A 14,725-nucleotide genomic window follows, 5' to 3' on the forward strand; every position below is an offset into this window, starting at 1 on the left:
TTTACTTTTTAATTTCGACGTATGAGTTGTCATTTAAGAATACGAACACACAAAAAAAGCGTTCACAACGCATTTATACCACATTTCTGAACGTATCAAAAGGCTAGGCTAGTTTCAATGTTTCAAAAGAAAATGGCGGCCCGGTTGCATAGCGTCTGCCTGCATCAATTTTTATTTTAAAATTGATTAAGAAATGTGTAAATGATTGTTAAATAGTGTTAAACATGATGGAAACACCGAATACGTTAAACAGCGGCATGTGCCGATGCTGCTCGTCGGAAGGCACGTTCAAAGACATCAAAACGCAGTATCATTGGATGGGAGAAGAAGAGGTTTATGCAGAAATGTTGACCGATTGTTTTGATATCAAGGTAAGTTTACTAATATTGCATAGTTTAGCCGTATTTACAATACAATGTTATAATTGTAGCTTAATATTGGATTTCAACAACGATGCTGTTACTTCCTTTTTAGGAAGGGCGATTTCGGTTGCTACCATTTTAATGATGCTTACACAATCCTTTAACTAAAAGGCCAAAGTTTAGCCTTTACGATTAAGTAGATATCAAATTTGTCCATAAATAAGAAGAATAATTACAAGTATTATATGATATATTTGTCATTTTCGTGATTGATCAAGTACATTGCTGCATGACCGTATTGATTTTGTTACTACGCAATGTGGCGCCGCGCAATGGACGCCGTTATACAAAATGGAGGATCTGTTTGTACAGTCGAGGTCAAAGATGTTGGTTTTAGAATCTTATTTCATTAGAATAAGGTTGCAATATCTTTGACATTTACTGTATCTACAGTGTTTACTTCTTTTTACCTCTTGTATGTACTAATTTGGTACTTTGTTAAGATTCAAAAGTGAAATGTGCACTCATGCTTGTTGCACTTTGAATCAAAACCATAAAATTCTTATAAGATTCTTTGTGCAAGTCAATGTGGATTTTTAGATAATAGATAATATTATTGTAAACAAAACGAACAGTAAAAAGCTGTGATAAACTAGTATGTGTTGTGTTAATTTGACAGACAAACATCAAACCCAATTTTCACATAATTATGAAAACCAAAACAATGATATTCTAATATTATAAAAATCAGAACTGCTAATAACAGTTTTATATTTAAGGAACGCAAAAATTCACTGCTTCAGACCAGACTCAAACCCTTTTCCTTTAATATAAAAATTTCCAGAATTACTTGCAGTAGTATCTGCATGATAAAAATTTGTTCCAATATCAATGTTCTGTTAACAGATACAGACTCCGGAAGACATGGACAATGGCATCTGCGAGGTGTGCATCACGCAGCTGCGGAACGCTGTGAACTTCAAGAAACAGGTGCTGCACACAGAAGAACAGTTCAAGAGGAGACTTCAGGGACGTGATGTTAAAAGTAAATATCCATTTTGATCATTTTCTCTTTGGTTTTTGTGTTTAGTAGTTGAAACTTTGACCAACATATGCCGATATATTTATCTTCTATAGATCCCTGACCAGTCCGGCCATTACCCCGTACTCCTTATACACCATCCAATGTAAACCATCTAAACTTATAATATTTTTAGTATTAGTCCTACTAACTGATGTACCATCGGAAACATTGCCACATTGAAAAGAAAATATTTTTTGTTTGAGGATTGAAACTTTCTATTTCTGTTTGGACATCTGTTAGTGCGACCCAAGTATTTGTTTCTTAAACCAGTTCAATGAATGACGGATGTAATATTGAATTGTTTCAGACCCTATCAAAATTGAATCAGCGGAGGACCCTATAGATTCTGATCACCTCTCTGACCCAGACTTCACAGAAGGTAAGATTTTTCGCTAAAAGATTGTCCCCTATATTAAGTGCTGTCATCTTGTAATTTGCCGTCACAGAAAAAAGGGTTAATAAATGCAAATTAACCTTTTGGACGCCAATGACTGATATATTGTTATCAAATTTCCATGAACGACAGAAAATACAAATTCGTTCGGTATTAAAGTTTTTAACTTGACGTGTTCATTGGCGAGAGAATGGACTGTAAAGGGGGGCGATAAGGGATGAGATCTAGGGGCCGGTTGAGCAAGAAAGTTGTGCTATTCTAAAATTAACCTATGAAGTGAAACTAAAGTGCGAAATAGTGTAGGGCGAAGTTACCTTGCAATCCGGGGTTGTGGGCTTGAACCGTTGGCCTCCGTTGTAGACCCTGGTGTCGGTCCCGGGCTGCACTTGTCGCAAGCTAGAGGTAAGCTTAGAACCGTTACCTTGATCGTCCAACTTAGACCTCGGATTCTCCACTTCACGGATGGGCACGGCGTACTTCGGCTACACAGCACTGATTTTAAAAGTAGTCTAAATATTAGCAGTAGTGCTTTTAACAAACTGCGAGAAACTTAGCGAGAATGGCGCGACACAGTGTTAACTGGTAGTAGGCTTATGACATGACATACTGGCTCTGACAGCTTGTGACAGAGCAATATTCAAATTCAAACTGTGACTTTTGTGTTGCCACAGTAATTACAACAAGAAATCTAAAAAATACAAAGCCAAAGCTGAACATTCCGCCTACCAAAATGCAATTGTATTTTAACTAAGCGAAAAAGATAAGAAAATAACAAAAAAGGTAGTGCGATAATATTAAAACTAAACGAAAAACGGACAGCACAAAGGTAGCGCTCTAAAGCGGCTACGCAGGCAGTGGGCACAGCTTGACCACAGGCCGTTTGTACAACCCTGTGGCCGTGCGCACAGTAACCACACGACATATCCCGTCAGATCCGGGGTGTGTATCGGTGATGCGACCCAGGGGCCACTTCATTGGGCTCGTCTGCTCGTTCACAACGAGCACGAGTGCGCCAACTTGGATGTTGGGCTGTCTGTCGTGCCACTTCATCCGCTGCTGGAGAGTATGCATGTACTCCTTCGACCATTTGTTCCAGAAGTCCTGGTGCATCTTCTGAAGCAGCTTCCAGCGTTGGAGAGGGCTAACCCGAACGTCTGACAGGTTTTCCTCAGGTACGACCGACAGGGGTTCCGTGGTGAGGAAATGACCCGGAGTCAAAGCCGACAGGTCGTTGGGGTCAGTGCTGAGAGGAGTGAGTGGCCTCGAGTTGAGCAAAGCCTCAACTTGGGTTAAAACCGTCGAAAATTCCTCATACGTCAGCCTTTGGTTCCCGACGACACGCGCCAAATGTGTTTTCACGGCCTTAATTCCAGCTTCAGCGAGTCCTGAGAAATGTGGGCTACCTGGCGGGTTGAATTCGAAGGCAATTGTATGGTGTGCGGCAGCATCCTTCACTAGACGTTGCAAGATGTTGTTCGCACCGACAAAATTTTTTCCTTGGTCAGACACTAACCGGCTGCACCGACCACGACGAGCGACGAAACGCCGAAGTGCGGCGAGAAAAGCATCCGAGGACAACTCGGTGACAAGCTCGGTGTGAATGGCCTTTGTTGCGGTACAGACAAAGACACAAATATAGCCCTTGTACGTCTTGTTACCGCGTCCGCGCCCGAGAGCGATGTCGAAAGGCCCGCCAAAATCGACCGCTGCGCTCGAGAAAGCCTTAAGTTGGGATATTCGATAGGACGGCAGGTCGCCCATGAACGGCGCAGGGGCACCCAGTGGCCGCACCCGAAAGCACTTCATACATTTTGATACCACTGCGTAGATTGCCCGTTTTGGACACATGATCCAGAAGTGTTGTGACAACAAGTTATGAAGCGTTTGGATGCCTGGATGCATGAACCGCCTATGATAGTCGTCGACAAGAAGGAAGGTCAGACGATTGTCGCGAGGTAGAAGCAACGGATGCTTCACGTCGAAGTCGAGAGAAGCTCGCGACAGGCGACCGCCCACCCTTAAGAGACCCGCGTCATCCGTGAATGGGGACAGTTTCCGGAACGCTTTTGGAAGAGAGTTCGAATGGTTGTTCGCAATCTTTTCGATTTCCTGAGCGAAGCTGCGCTGTTGCACGGAGCGCACAAGAAGCATCAGTGACTGCTTTACTTCGAGAGGTGTCAAAGGTCCGCGTAACAACTTCGCGGTCGTCTTTTGGTTCTTCGCGTTGTTCGCGAAGCGGCGACAATACGCTAAGACACGTTGAATCGTTCTTAACGACGAGAACTTCTCCAATAAATTGTCAATGAAGGCGTTGTCATTGGACACTACAAGGACCGTAATCTTTTGTTCTTCTTGAAGAACATCCCTATCAGGCGCTAGTGCTGACTTGGGCCAGCTTTCGGAAGGGTCCCGGAGCCAACCAGGTCCGTTCCACCAGCACGTTTGGTTGACCAAGTCTTGGGGAAGCAAGCCTCGAGATCCGCAATCGGCTGGATTGTCAGTGGTTCTAACATGATGCCAGGAGTCGGGAGGAATGACGTCTTGGATGTGACTCACACGGTTGGCCACAAACGTTTTCCACCTGGACGGACACGACTTGATCCAGGTTAACGTCACACTTGAGTCCGACCATGCGATGATTCTATCTACCAAGTGGAAAGGCTTCAAAGCCTCCACGACCGAAGCCATCAAGTCCGACAGTAGAACCGCTGCGAGCAATTCAAGTCGCGGCACGGACAATTTACGTAACGGCGCGACCTTGGACTTAGCACACACCAGCTGGACGTCGACGTCACCCTCCCCAGCTACTGTACGGCAATAGATTACGGCACAGAAACCGCGTTCTGACGCGTCGCAAAATCCGTGGAGATGTAGCACGTCGAATTTCCCGAACAAACGGCGAGGCACAGCTACAGCACTCAGCGAAGAGAGTTGAGTTTTAAATTCCTGCCATTCCAGTCTGATGCTTTCCGGGACATCTCCATCCCAGGAAACGCCCGAGACCCAAAGTAACTGCATCAGATACTTGGCGAGAAATGTTACAGGCGAGAGGAAACCCAATGGATCGAAGATTCTAGCTATCTCCGACAGAATGGTGCGTTTTGTGCATCGACCGTTAGGAGTAGATGCTACACGAAAGCGAAAGGAATCAGATTGTGGTTGCCATAGCAAGCCCAATATCTTTAGAGAAATGTCAGTCATTTCTTCGAAATTTTTAAAATCTTCCGAGTACAGGTCAGAAGACGGAAGACTCTCCAGGAACTCACTACTATTAGAGGTCCACTTCCTCAGATGGAAACCCCCCGACGACAATATGTTTGTAAGTTCCAGCTGGAGTAAACGCGCCTGCTCGACAGAGTCCGCTCCGGTGACGACGTCGTCGACGTAGATGTCACGAGCGAGAACAGTTGAACCACCTGGGTATTCGGCTGCAGAATCACTGGCCAGTTGAGCCATTGTACGAAGCGCTTGGAATGGCGCAGCAGAAACCCCGTAGCTTACCGTTTTGAGACGGTAGTCGCGCACAGGACCGACAGCAGAGGGCCGCCACAAAATGCGCTGGAATTCTGCGTCCTTTTCAGAGACCAGGATCTGCCTGTACATCTGTTTCACGTCACCTGTGAAGACAACAGCATGCCAGCGGAAGCGTGTGAGCAGGTCGAAGATGTTGGTCTGAAGCTTGGGCCCAGCGAGAAGAGTAGCGTTCAAGGACACCTCGTTAGCGTCCTTAGCGCTTGCGTCGAAAACCACGCGAAGAGGAGTGGTGACGGAGTCACGCAGAATTCCATGGTGAGGTATGTAATAGAAGTGGCCTTCACTTGTGGAAGGAGGTTCCACTTCCTCCAAGTGACCGCGAGACTCATAGTCAGCCATAAATTCCACATACGCCCTTTTGAACTCGGGGTTGGAATTCAATTTGCGTTCCAACGACGTGAACCGCTTGAGAGCGATTTCGCGTGAATTGAGGAAGGTAGGTTTGTTCGCGGGATCGACAAATGGTAACGGAACTACGAACCGGCCTTCCTTATTGCGATAATAGTTTGTACGAAAGTAGTCCTCGCAGCGTTGGTCCTCCTCCGAGACGAAAGGTTTGGTCGGAGAACTAACGTTTTCTAACTCCCAAAATTTCTTGATGGAGTCATCGAGCGACAAGATCTGCGAAGGACTCGACACGAAAAAACAATGTTTATTATTGTTGCGATAAGATACGAGAGCGCTTGTTGTGAGCTGACCCCCGTCACACTCACCCATAACGACCCATCCATAGATGGTTTTCAACAGAGTAGGCTGTCCAGACTCCCCGCGCCGTATACCGGGCAACAACGACGAAACGAAAGACCTGTGCATTAAGCAACAAGTCCACCGGCGCCGGACGGGCAAACTCAGGATCAGCCAGCGATAAATTCTTGGTGTGCGACCACCCCGACGAATCGACAGGTTGTGGAGGTTGGTCGGCACACACCGGCGACAAAACGAAAGCTTCGAGTTTAGTACTCAGCGAAGAGGGTTTATTACCCATTGGCTTGATCTCACATGAAAGTGAGCCAAATGTTTGACAGGGCGAATTGCCAATGCCAAACACGGTGTGTTGGCCAGACGTTTCAAACCCTAGCATGTCTGCACAGGATTTTGACATAAGATTGCATGCACTAGCACCATCCAAAAGCACACGCACTGGGCGGAAGACACCAGAACTGTCCCGAATTAACACCTTGGCAGTAGCGAAGAAGACTGTATTCTCTCCCGCCATAGCAGTTAAAACCGTGCTACTACTACTACTGCTCGTGCTACCGCTAGGTGGTGTAGTTGTAGTCTCTGTGCCCGTGGGTGCTTCAACATTCTTGGTGAAGTGTAACAAATTGTGGTGTGAGCGATGACACACACTACAGCGAGAAGCCCGACAAGTCTTCACTTTATGTGCACTTGAGAAGCATAGAATGCACAGACCCTTCTCCTTTACAAAATTAAAGCGGCCATCGTTGCCAAGACTTATAAACTTGCTACATTTGTCAAGACTGTGCTGACCGGAACAACAAACACAGGTCGGTGTTGCCGGAGTCGACACAACAAGAGCCATTTTATTTTTTGTTACCGGTTTGACACTCTGAGATGGAGGCCTGACACTTACACTTGAGTTCTCCAACGCCCTGCTCCGCTTCTCAATAAAACTTTTTAATTCTTCAAACTTCGGAACCTCGGTGCTGGAAGTGAGTTGTAACTCAAATGTTTCCCGAGTCGCAACATCTAGCTTTCCCCACAGCAAATAGTACAACATAAAGTTCTTATCGGGGAGGTTAAATTTGGACAAAATATTTAAATTTTCATTAAAAGTTCTAAAAACCCTTTCCAAATCTGTTTTGTTTTTGACCGACTCACAGTTAAGCAATTTTTCATAATACATGACAGCAATTTGCCTCTTCCTGTCATAATAGTTGGACAGCGTCTCATAAGCACTACTATAATTGTCAGCCGACAAAGGAAAAGATTTTATTAAATCATGTGCGGAACCCTGAACGCTTGACAATAGGTAATGCAATTTTTCAACGTCACTAATTGTGCCCCGACTATGTATGAGGGAGTCATAAAGCTCCTTGAAGGACACCCAACTTTCCAATTTTCCATCAAAAGGTTTAATCGCTATTTTAGGAAGCTTGGCTAAATTATTTTCAAGCGTTAAAGGTTTCACATCCGACTTATCACTCATCTCACTTTTGGCCATTTGTCTCAACCTACATTTTACCGATTTCAACTTACTTTCGAATTCCCTCGTAACTTCGTACTCTTCCACACGTCTTTCAGGTTTCAGCGGACGTAAGATCCTCAACTGAGCATTGTGAAAGTCTTTTTCTAAATCTTTTATGTCCGATTCATCATAACCTTTTAAGTCGGAACTCTCGATGTTTTCCAAACGAAAAATAGCGTACCCTCGCGCGACACGGAACATGTCCACGGTCGCGGGCTCCGGATCACTATCACCATGTACACTCATATTGTTTTAAATGCAAATAAACACACTAAAACGGCGAAAAAAACACAAAACTAATTGCAATGCAAAATAATAACAAAGTACCGAACCTATATGTATATAGTGACACTGACAGCTAACGTCAACACTTGACAGCTGTGACAATGTTGCCGACAGTATTAACCACGAGTGAACGAATGGTTTAGTAAAAGCACTACTACACTACCAACAACTTTCTTGCTTTACCCTCGACTTTTTTAGAAGTCTACCTTCAACTTTTTGAATTAAACAAATGATGTGACGATATGTATGACCAAGCGAATTTGAATAAGCAACACAGAACGACAAACGAAAAACCAAAGGTCACTTTTCAAATTATCCGGTTCGAAGACCAAAATGTTCATTGGCGAGAGAATGGACTGTAAAGGGGGGCGATAAGGGATGAGATCTAGGGGCCGGTTGAGCAAGAAAGTTGTGCTATTCTAAAATTAACCTATGAAGTGAAACTAAAGTGCGAAATAGTGTAGGGCGAAGTTACCTTGCAATCCGGGGTTGTGGGCTTGAACCGTTGGCCTCCGTTGTAGACCCTGGTGTCGGTCCCGGGCTGCACTTGTCGCAAGCTAGAGGTAAGCTTAGAACCGTTACCTTGATCGTCCAACTTAGACCTCGGATTCTCCACTTCACGGAGGGGCACGGCGTACTTCGGCTACACAGCACTGATTTTAAAAGTAGTCTAAATATTAGCAGTAGTGCTTTTAACAAACTGCGAGAAACTTAGCGAGAATGGCGCGACACAGTGTTAACTGGTAGTAGGCTTATGACATGACATACTGGCTCTGACAGCTTGTGACAGAGCAATATTCAAATTCAAACTGTGACTTTTGTGTTGCCACAGTAATTACAACAAGAAATCTAAAAAATACAAAGCCAAAGCTGAACATGACGTGTACCTATTTTGAGTTGAATCTATGAATGTACCATTATACCATTGTATAAAACCAATTAGCATAAGTTTTAAATGAAGTTTTAAATATTATCTTATCTTATATCGTCACCGCAGGTCCAACGCCAAATACGGATTAATCGGTCAGGTCAATTTCAGTTTTGGTGACGTGGCGTCCGAGTGACAACTATTGTTTTTGACACGGCGTCGAAAAGGTTAAAAATCCCTGAAAAAATTATAGCATTATTTAAAAGCTGTTTAAGAACCAGGCACATTACTGAAATGTCCAAATCGGTTTGTCTATTTGGAAGATTTTATGACTACAATCCCCCAGGTGGACAACCCTGTGGATGAAATGCCATTTTTTTTCTTTATTTCTTGGCAGATATTTTCACCAAGATAAAATACTGTTCACACCCTGGAACAGGTTACATGGATATAGAGTGTAACCTGAAATGTAATAATGTGATTTACCAAGAAATGTAGACAAAAATCGTTCATAGAAAACAACGCCAATCATAACAAATATTCCCCCTAGTCACTACTACGCTAAGTAATGTAGGAATGGAACGTAAGAGAATAGCGTGAAACGGAACGTAAGGGAGAGAGAAGGATGACAAGAGGTGCGAAAGGGACGGGGAGAACGATTTGAATGGTGAGCGAGCGAACGTGCATTAAGTGTTAAAATATTCTTTTAAATTAGTTTTGCTTAGTAAAATAAAACAAGTCAAGTGTTGTTTTGGTTTTTATTAAGAAGCCTAATATAATCCCACATAATTTGTCTACTGTAATTTTCAAAATTCAATACACACTATTTTGTTCCAGAATACGAAGTCCCCATCAAACAGGAGTTGGAAGAGAAGCCGAAAGCCAAGAAACGCCAGGCCAAGTCCGCCACGCCGCGCGCCAAGAAAGCCAAGACCGATGCAGAGTCGTCCCAACGTAAGTCGATAGTTGGTTACTAGTGGCGGCGGTCGTGTGCTTATGCGGGTAGCTGGGTGCCTACACTACACTTACCCTTTCAACGGGCATAGCAGTTAGAAATTACGCGAAATTGAACCCTGTTACTTTTAAATAAAATTCAAAATTATTGTTGGGATTATATTGTATATGCCTTAAAAAGGGGTAAGGGATTTCATGCCAAAAAACCGCGGTGTAGGTATCACTGCGTCATTTTTGTTTGTCGTATTAAGAAAAGAGATGCAACACGAACGTTTGGGAAAATACATCGTGTCGTTGGCTTAGTTATAAATTTTTTGGGGACAGTTTTTTGGGATTTCTATATAAAATTATACTTTTATTTATATTCGCGCCGTATTTGAATGAGTTTTGTTGTCAACTGTGTATCGAATCATTGTTTATTTAGACAGCTGATCGCAACTAGATGTGGAATTATCAAACTTGCCATAATAATTACGGACTTCTCACCAACTTGGTTTTAGAATAGTTTGATTGGTCCAAAAAGTACAACACCAATGGAATAGTTTTTTTTTACATGTCCGATATCTCAACTGATAGAAAAACTATTTTAAATTTGTTGTTATTGAATAAAGAGTATTGAATGAAAACAAATATTAAATATTTTAAAAATCTGTTGCATAAATTTAACTTTGAAACGGCTTATGATGCTAGGCATGCAATATGCATATAATAGGTATTTTCTATTGGACTGCTTTGGTTATAGTCCTATGGCACTATTATTAGACCTGTAGATATACTATTAATTGAAATCGCCTTAACATACGGATTTCAGATCGATACTAAAGAGAAAGTATCGCAACTGAAGTAGGCACCCAGATGTTAGTTTTTATTTGTATAGATTGAGAAGTCATAAAAGTGTACAATTTTCAACTAATCAAAATACAGTTTTTTTCTGAATACTACTGATTTATTCGTAAGTTACTTGTTTATTTTTATTTCTTATTTACGTCCTTACGTTCTTATTCATTTTAGATACTAAAATAGCAATAAAAATTACTAATCTACTACCCATTCTATTTCATTATATACTGCCAGTTAAATTTTACTGTCTGTCACAGTATAGTCAGCGACGTCAGCGCTGAAATACATGTTACATTTATGTTTATACCTAGTACTGTTAAATTATTTTAAATATAAATTATATCATGCCGACTTAACGTGGCTTTTCTGGTTGTAAGTAAATAAAGAATTTTGTACACATTTTATGGAACACTAAGAAAACCAAAGATTATAAATCTGCATTATCACATGACCGTCGTTCACTTTGAAAGTGTTAAAAAAGCTGCATATGATTGTAAAATAACATATTACATATTTCTATGATCTCTATCTGTTAACTTTTTTGAAACTGTCATGGCTCGCCACTTTACTTTTAGTTTATGGTTTATTTAAACTCGCAAAATCTTACCTTTCTTTGATTTAGATTTGCCAATTCAAGGAAAAATAAACCATAAAACACTGACTCAAAAAGCACATAAATACAGCCATTATCAATTTATAAAACTTATTTCAATTTGTTATATGACAGCTCTTCTAACGCATTTCATTTAGTACTTTATTTGTTTCTATTTAAATGTTTAATGTTACTATGTTACAATATGACATTTATCAATTGTAGTATCCAAGCCTAAGACATGCTCAAAAACTAGGGGGATTTCGACCACCCTGGAGGCATACTTGGGTATCGTAAGATCAGGCAGATTGTGAAACGTGAAAATCTTTGTCTCGTTCCAGAGTCGATTCTGGACAGTTTGCCCTTCAGGCATCTGAAGCAACCTAACGAACCTATCCACCACGAACGATAGATAGGCACTATTGGTTTAATGTGACTACCTTCGAAACATTACGATCTGCCTGATCTTACGATCGGCCACGACATATATAAATACTAGCTTCTGCCCGCGACTTCGTCTGCGTGAACTTAGTAACCGCAGCTAGAGTAAGAATAGCGCCTGGAAAATATCTCATAGCAATCTAAATTTGAGCATATTATGCACACAAATTAGCAGGCACTTCGTTGATTATCTCAATTCCACCCCGCTTTTTACTTTCTTAAGGGATGATTTTCGGGATAAAAACTATCCTATGTCCTTCTCAGGGACTCAACCTATCTCTATGCCAAATTTCATCTAAATCGGTTCAGCAGTTTAAGCGTGAAGAGGGAACACACAGACAGAAAGACAGACAGACAGACTTTCGCATTTATAATATTAGTATGGATAGTATGGATGAAATGTCATAGGGACCATCATTCGGTATCATGAGACGAGAGGTATATCAATAGTGACATAGCTGACATAGTCTATCTCCAAGATTATCACACGCACATTGCCAACCTTTTAAAATCCTGTTCATGAGACCCCATACACAGTAGTTTGTATGTATGTATGTATGTGTATAATCGGATTACCCTAAATTTCGAACGTGTGAGCATAGAGTAACTTATACCAGAGCGGTACTGTCATAGTAAATTTTGTAACCCCACTAAATTCACTGCCATCTGTCGACACACTTTAAAACTAAAAATAAATATTTATAAAAATACGATAAAATGTATTTAAATATGGATACATGATTTTTTTATTTGCATTAATTATTTTTATATGATTTTGACCCATATTCTTTCACTGGTATGAGTTAAAATTATAAATAACAAACGAAACAGTCAACGCCCTCTATACGAGTGTAGGCCAAAACTAGTGGCGCCATCTGATCGAGAATCAAATTTTCGTGATTTTCGAGGCACGTTTTTTCCTTAGACTGTATCCATCTATTACGGAGTTATATCTATCTTTGGTGTGAGGAATTTTCACGCGTGTGTTAAGACTCGTCTCAACCGTGAATATGGCTATATCATAATATAATTGACACACGAAAGACAACACTAATATGCCAATCAATAATGACAGTAAAAGGCAATATGTTTCAACGATTTAAAAAAAAATTCTTATGATTCGTAACTGCTGTACTGTACGGCTTTTTCTCAAATATATTTCGGTCTAGGCAGAGTTATTATGTTGGAAAGCTATTAAATGTAAACTAGTTTTTTTACATGATAACGGCTGGATACGATTTTATATCAAAGTAACCTAAAATCTCAATTACGAGTTGAGACTGATCATATTGTAACATTGTAACATTTATTAAGGTTTGTGCCCCTTTCTTCATGACTTCGCCTTAGCTTTTGACAATGCTCTATTATTCTCTAACTTCGAAATGACCTACCATCGATTATTATTGTTATCTACCATGTGCTTATTGACCACGAAAAGTTAATATCGAAGGATATGGCAGTTTAATGCACATCGAATATTGAACTTGCATTGATTTTCTTACTTTTAACGGTAAAGTGTATACAGCGGCCGTTCCGAAACTGTCAATTTCTAACATCAAAAGCTGACTCGACGTTACGCAAGAACCCACACAATGCGCACATAAATATGGAATCTGTGAACTATACTGTGTCTTATTATCGCGACACAATTTGCCTGTTTGGCGTTCTACGGATCAGATACGAAAGGCCTTTGAAAAGTAACTGAATGACAATGACTTTAGTGAATGGTTTAACACTTTGAGTGCTAGCGCGAGCTACACGCTAAGAGCGTAGTCGATAACACGGGAAAAACCGTATGTAGCGAAAGCCTACGAACAGAGAACCTGCCTGGTGGGTCGCTGGCAGTGAATGTGTTAAATAGAAATGTTGACACCGACACATACAAATGTATGGAGACATAAACTACGGATTGATGGTTAATTTGTTATTGGAATTCAACAAGATCCCAAGAAAAGATTTATGTTAAAAGTTTTAACGATGAAATTAACGAATTGTGAACATTTAACTATATGAAGGTAAGTTACATCATTTTATTACTACTAAATATTACGTAGAAGTATTATGAAATTAAATGAAAATCTTTATTTCAGGCAACTAGTGGCCCATAAACAAATACCTTAAAACTAGCATACATATTACAAAAATATATTCTCAAACTAAACACTACAAATCACATTATGGTTGCGGTGCATTACGCAGCCCCGCAGTGCCAGGGAGTCGGCCGCGGAACCGCCGAAATTTGACACCCTTCGGCCAAAACTCCTCCTTGGTGCAGGTCGATAGACGTTCAGTCGGAACGCTCACCACAAACGAATTAAAATTCTCATTGTGACGAGATTCCAGCTTCGCGACCTTCAGGACGAATCCGGTTTTATGTAAAAAATCTTGCTTATTAGGGTGAGTTATTGTCGTTGTTTTTTTTTATTTAAAGATTATTATTTTATAGGACACACATATTCGTACTTATAATTTTACTGTCATCAAATTTAAATAATTGAGAAATGCCCCCCTCCGATATTTTAACCCGGCTGTGGCAGAACTTAACCCAACTAAGTTTAAACTGAGATAAAATAAAAACCGGCCAAGTGCGAGTCGGACTCGCGTTCCAAGGGTTTCGTACATTACAAAATTTAAACAATGTATTTTTCCCCTCACTAGCTCGGAAAGCCGTCTTTTATCCTTTAAAACAAGCGGGGAAAAACGCATTTTATCCACTAGTGGGGAAAGTGATTTGACCTTGGATGGAGCGTGTTTAAGTAGCTTGACAGATAACAAAACGTAAAACGCTCATAATAATGGTTTCGTTCGATATTAATTATCATTAAATAAATGGTTAGAGAATCTAATAAAAAATACCAAATTTAGCTTTATTTAATAATTTTAAGTCATAAACCTTAAAATTCCATAAGAAACGTTAGATTTTTATGATGTTTAATATAATTCTGAACGCACAAGTTGAGTCGATGCAATTTCAAAACGCATCGTTGACATTTCATACGTCAGAACAGAAATGTCAACATTGTCAACAAAATTTTTACTTAAAAACACTTCTCACCGACTCACGTAAAAATCAGAATTTACAGTGTTTGCTGTTATAATATCGTAAAAAAAGTGATTCCAGTGATGAAGATGATCTAACGTCTGTGAATGTTGCACTTTCCT

General features: G+C 40.8%; 2 protein-coding genes across 16 annotated transcripts in view; one reads left to right on the forward strand and one right to left on the reverse strand.

Moving 5' to 3' along the window:
* The first annotated feature begins 125 nt into the window (after positions 1-125).
* LOC134752370 (gastrula zinc finger protein XlCGF57.1-like) overlaps positions 126-14,725 on the forward strand; it is a 48,659-nt gene continuing 34,059 nt past the window's right edge. For all 15 annotated transcript variants that reach the window (XM_063688058.1, XM_063688062.1, XM_063688060.1 and 12 more), the window contains exons 1-4: positions 126-371; positions 1,269-1,407; positions 1,754-1,825; positions 9,574-9,690. In XM_063688058.1, the coding sequence (XP_063544128.1) occupies positions 225-371; positions 1,269-1,407; positions 1,754-1,825; positions 9,574-9,690 (475 nt within the window). In that variant the 5' untranslated portion in view covers positions 126-224. The remainder of the gene's footprint in view (positions 372-1,268; positions 1,408-1,753; positions 1,826-9,573; positions 9,691-14,725) is intronic.
* Positions 1,251-9,780, reverse strand: LOC134752503 (uncharacterized). The gene is made up of 6 exons (XM_063688197.1): positions 9,766-9,780; positions 8,344-8,511; positions 6,516-6,680; positions 2,753-5,995; positions 2,155-2,322; positions 1,251-1,355 (listed from the first exon to the last, which is right to left on the reverse strand). The coding sequence occupies exons 1-6, from the start codon at positions 9,778-9,780 to the stop codon at positions 1,251-1,253; spliced, it is 3,864 nt and encodes a 1,287-aa protein (XP_063544267.1).

This window comes from Cydia strobilella, chromosome 24, assembly GCF_947568885.1.
Source record: "Cydia strobilella chromosome 24, ilCydStro3.1, whole genome shotgun sequence".
Lineage (NCBI taxonomy): Eukaryota > Metazoa > Arthropoda > Insecta > Lepidoptera > Tortricidae > Cydia > Cydia strobilella.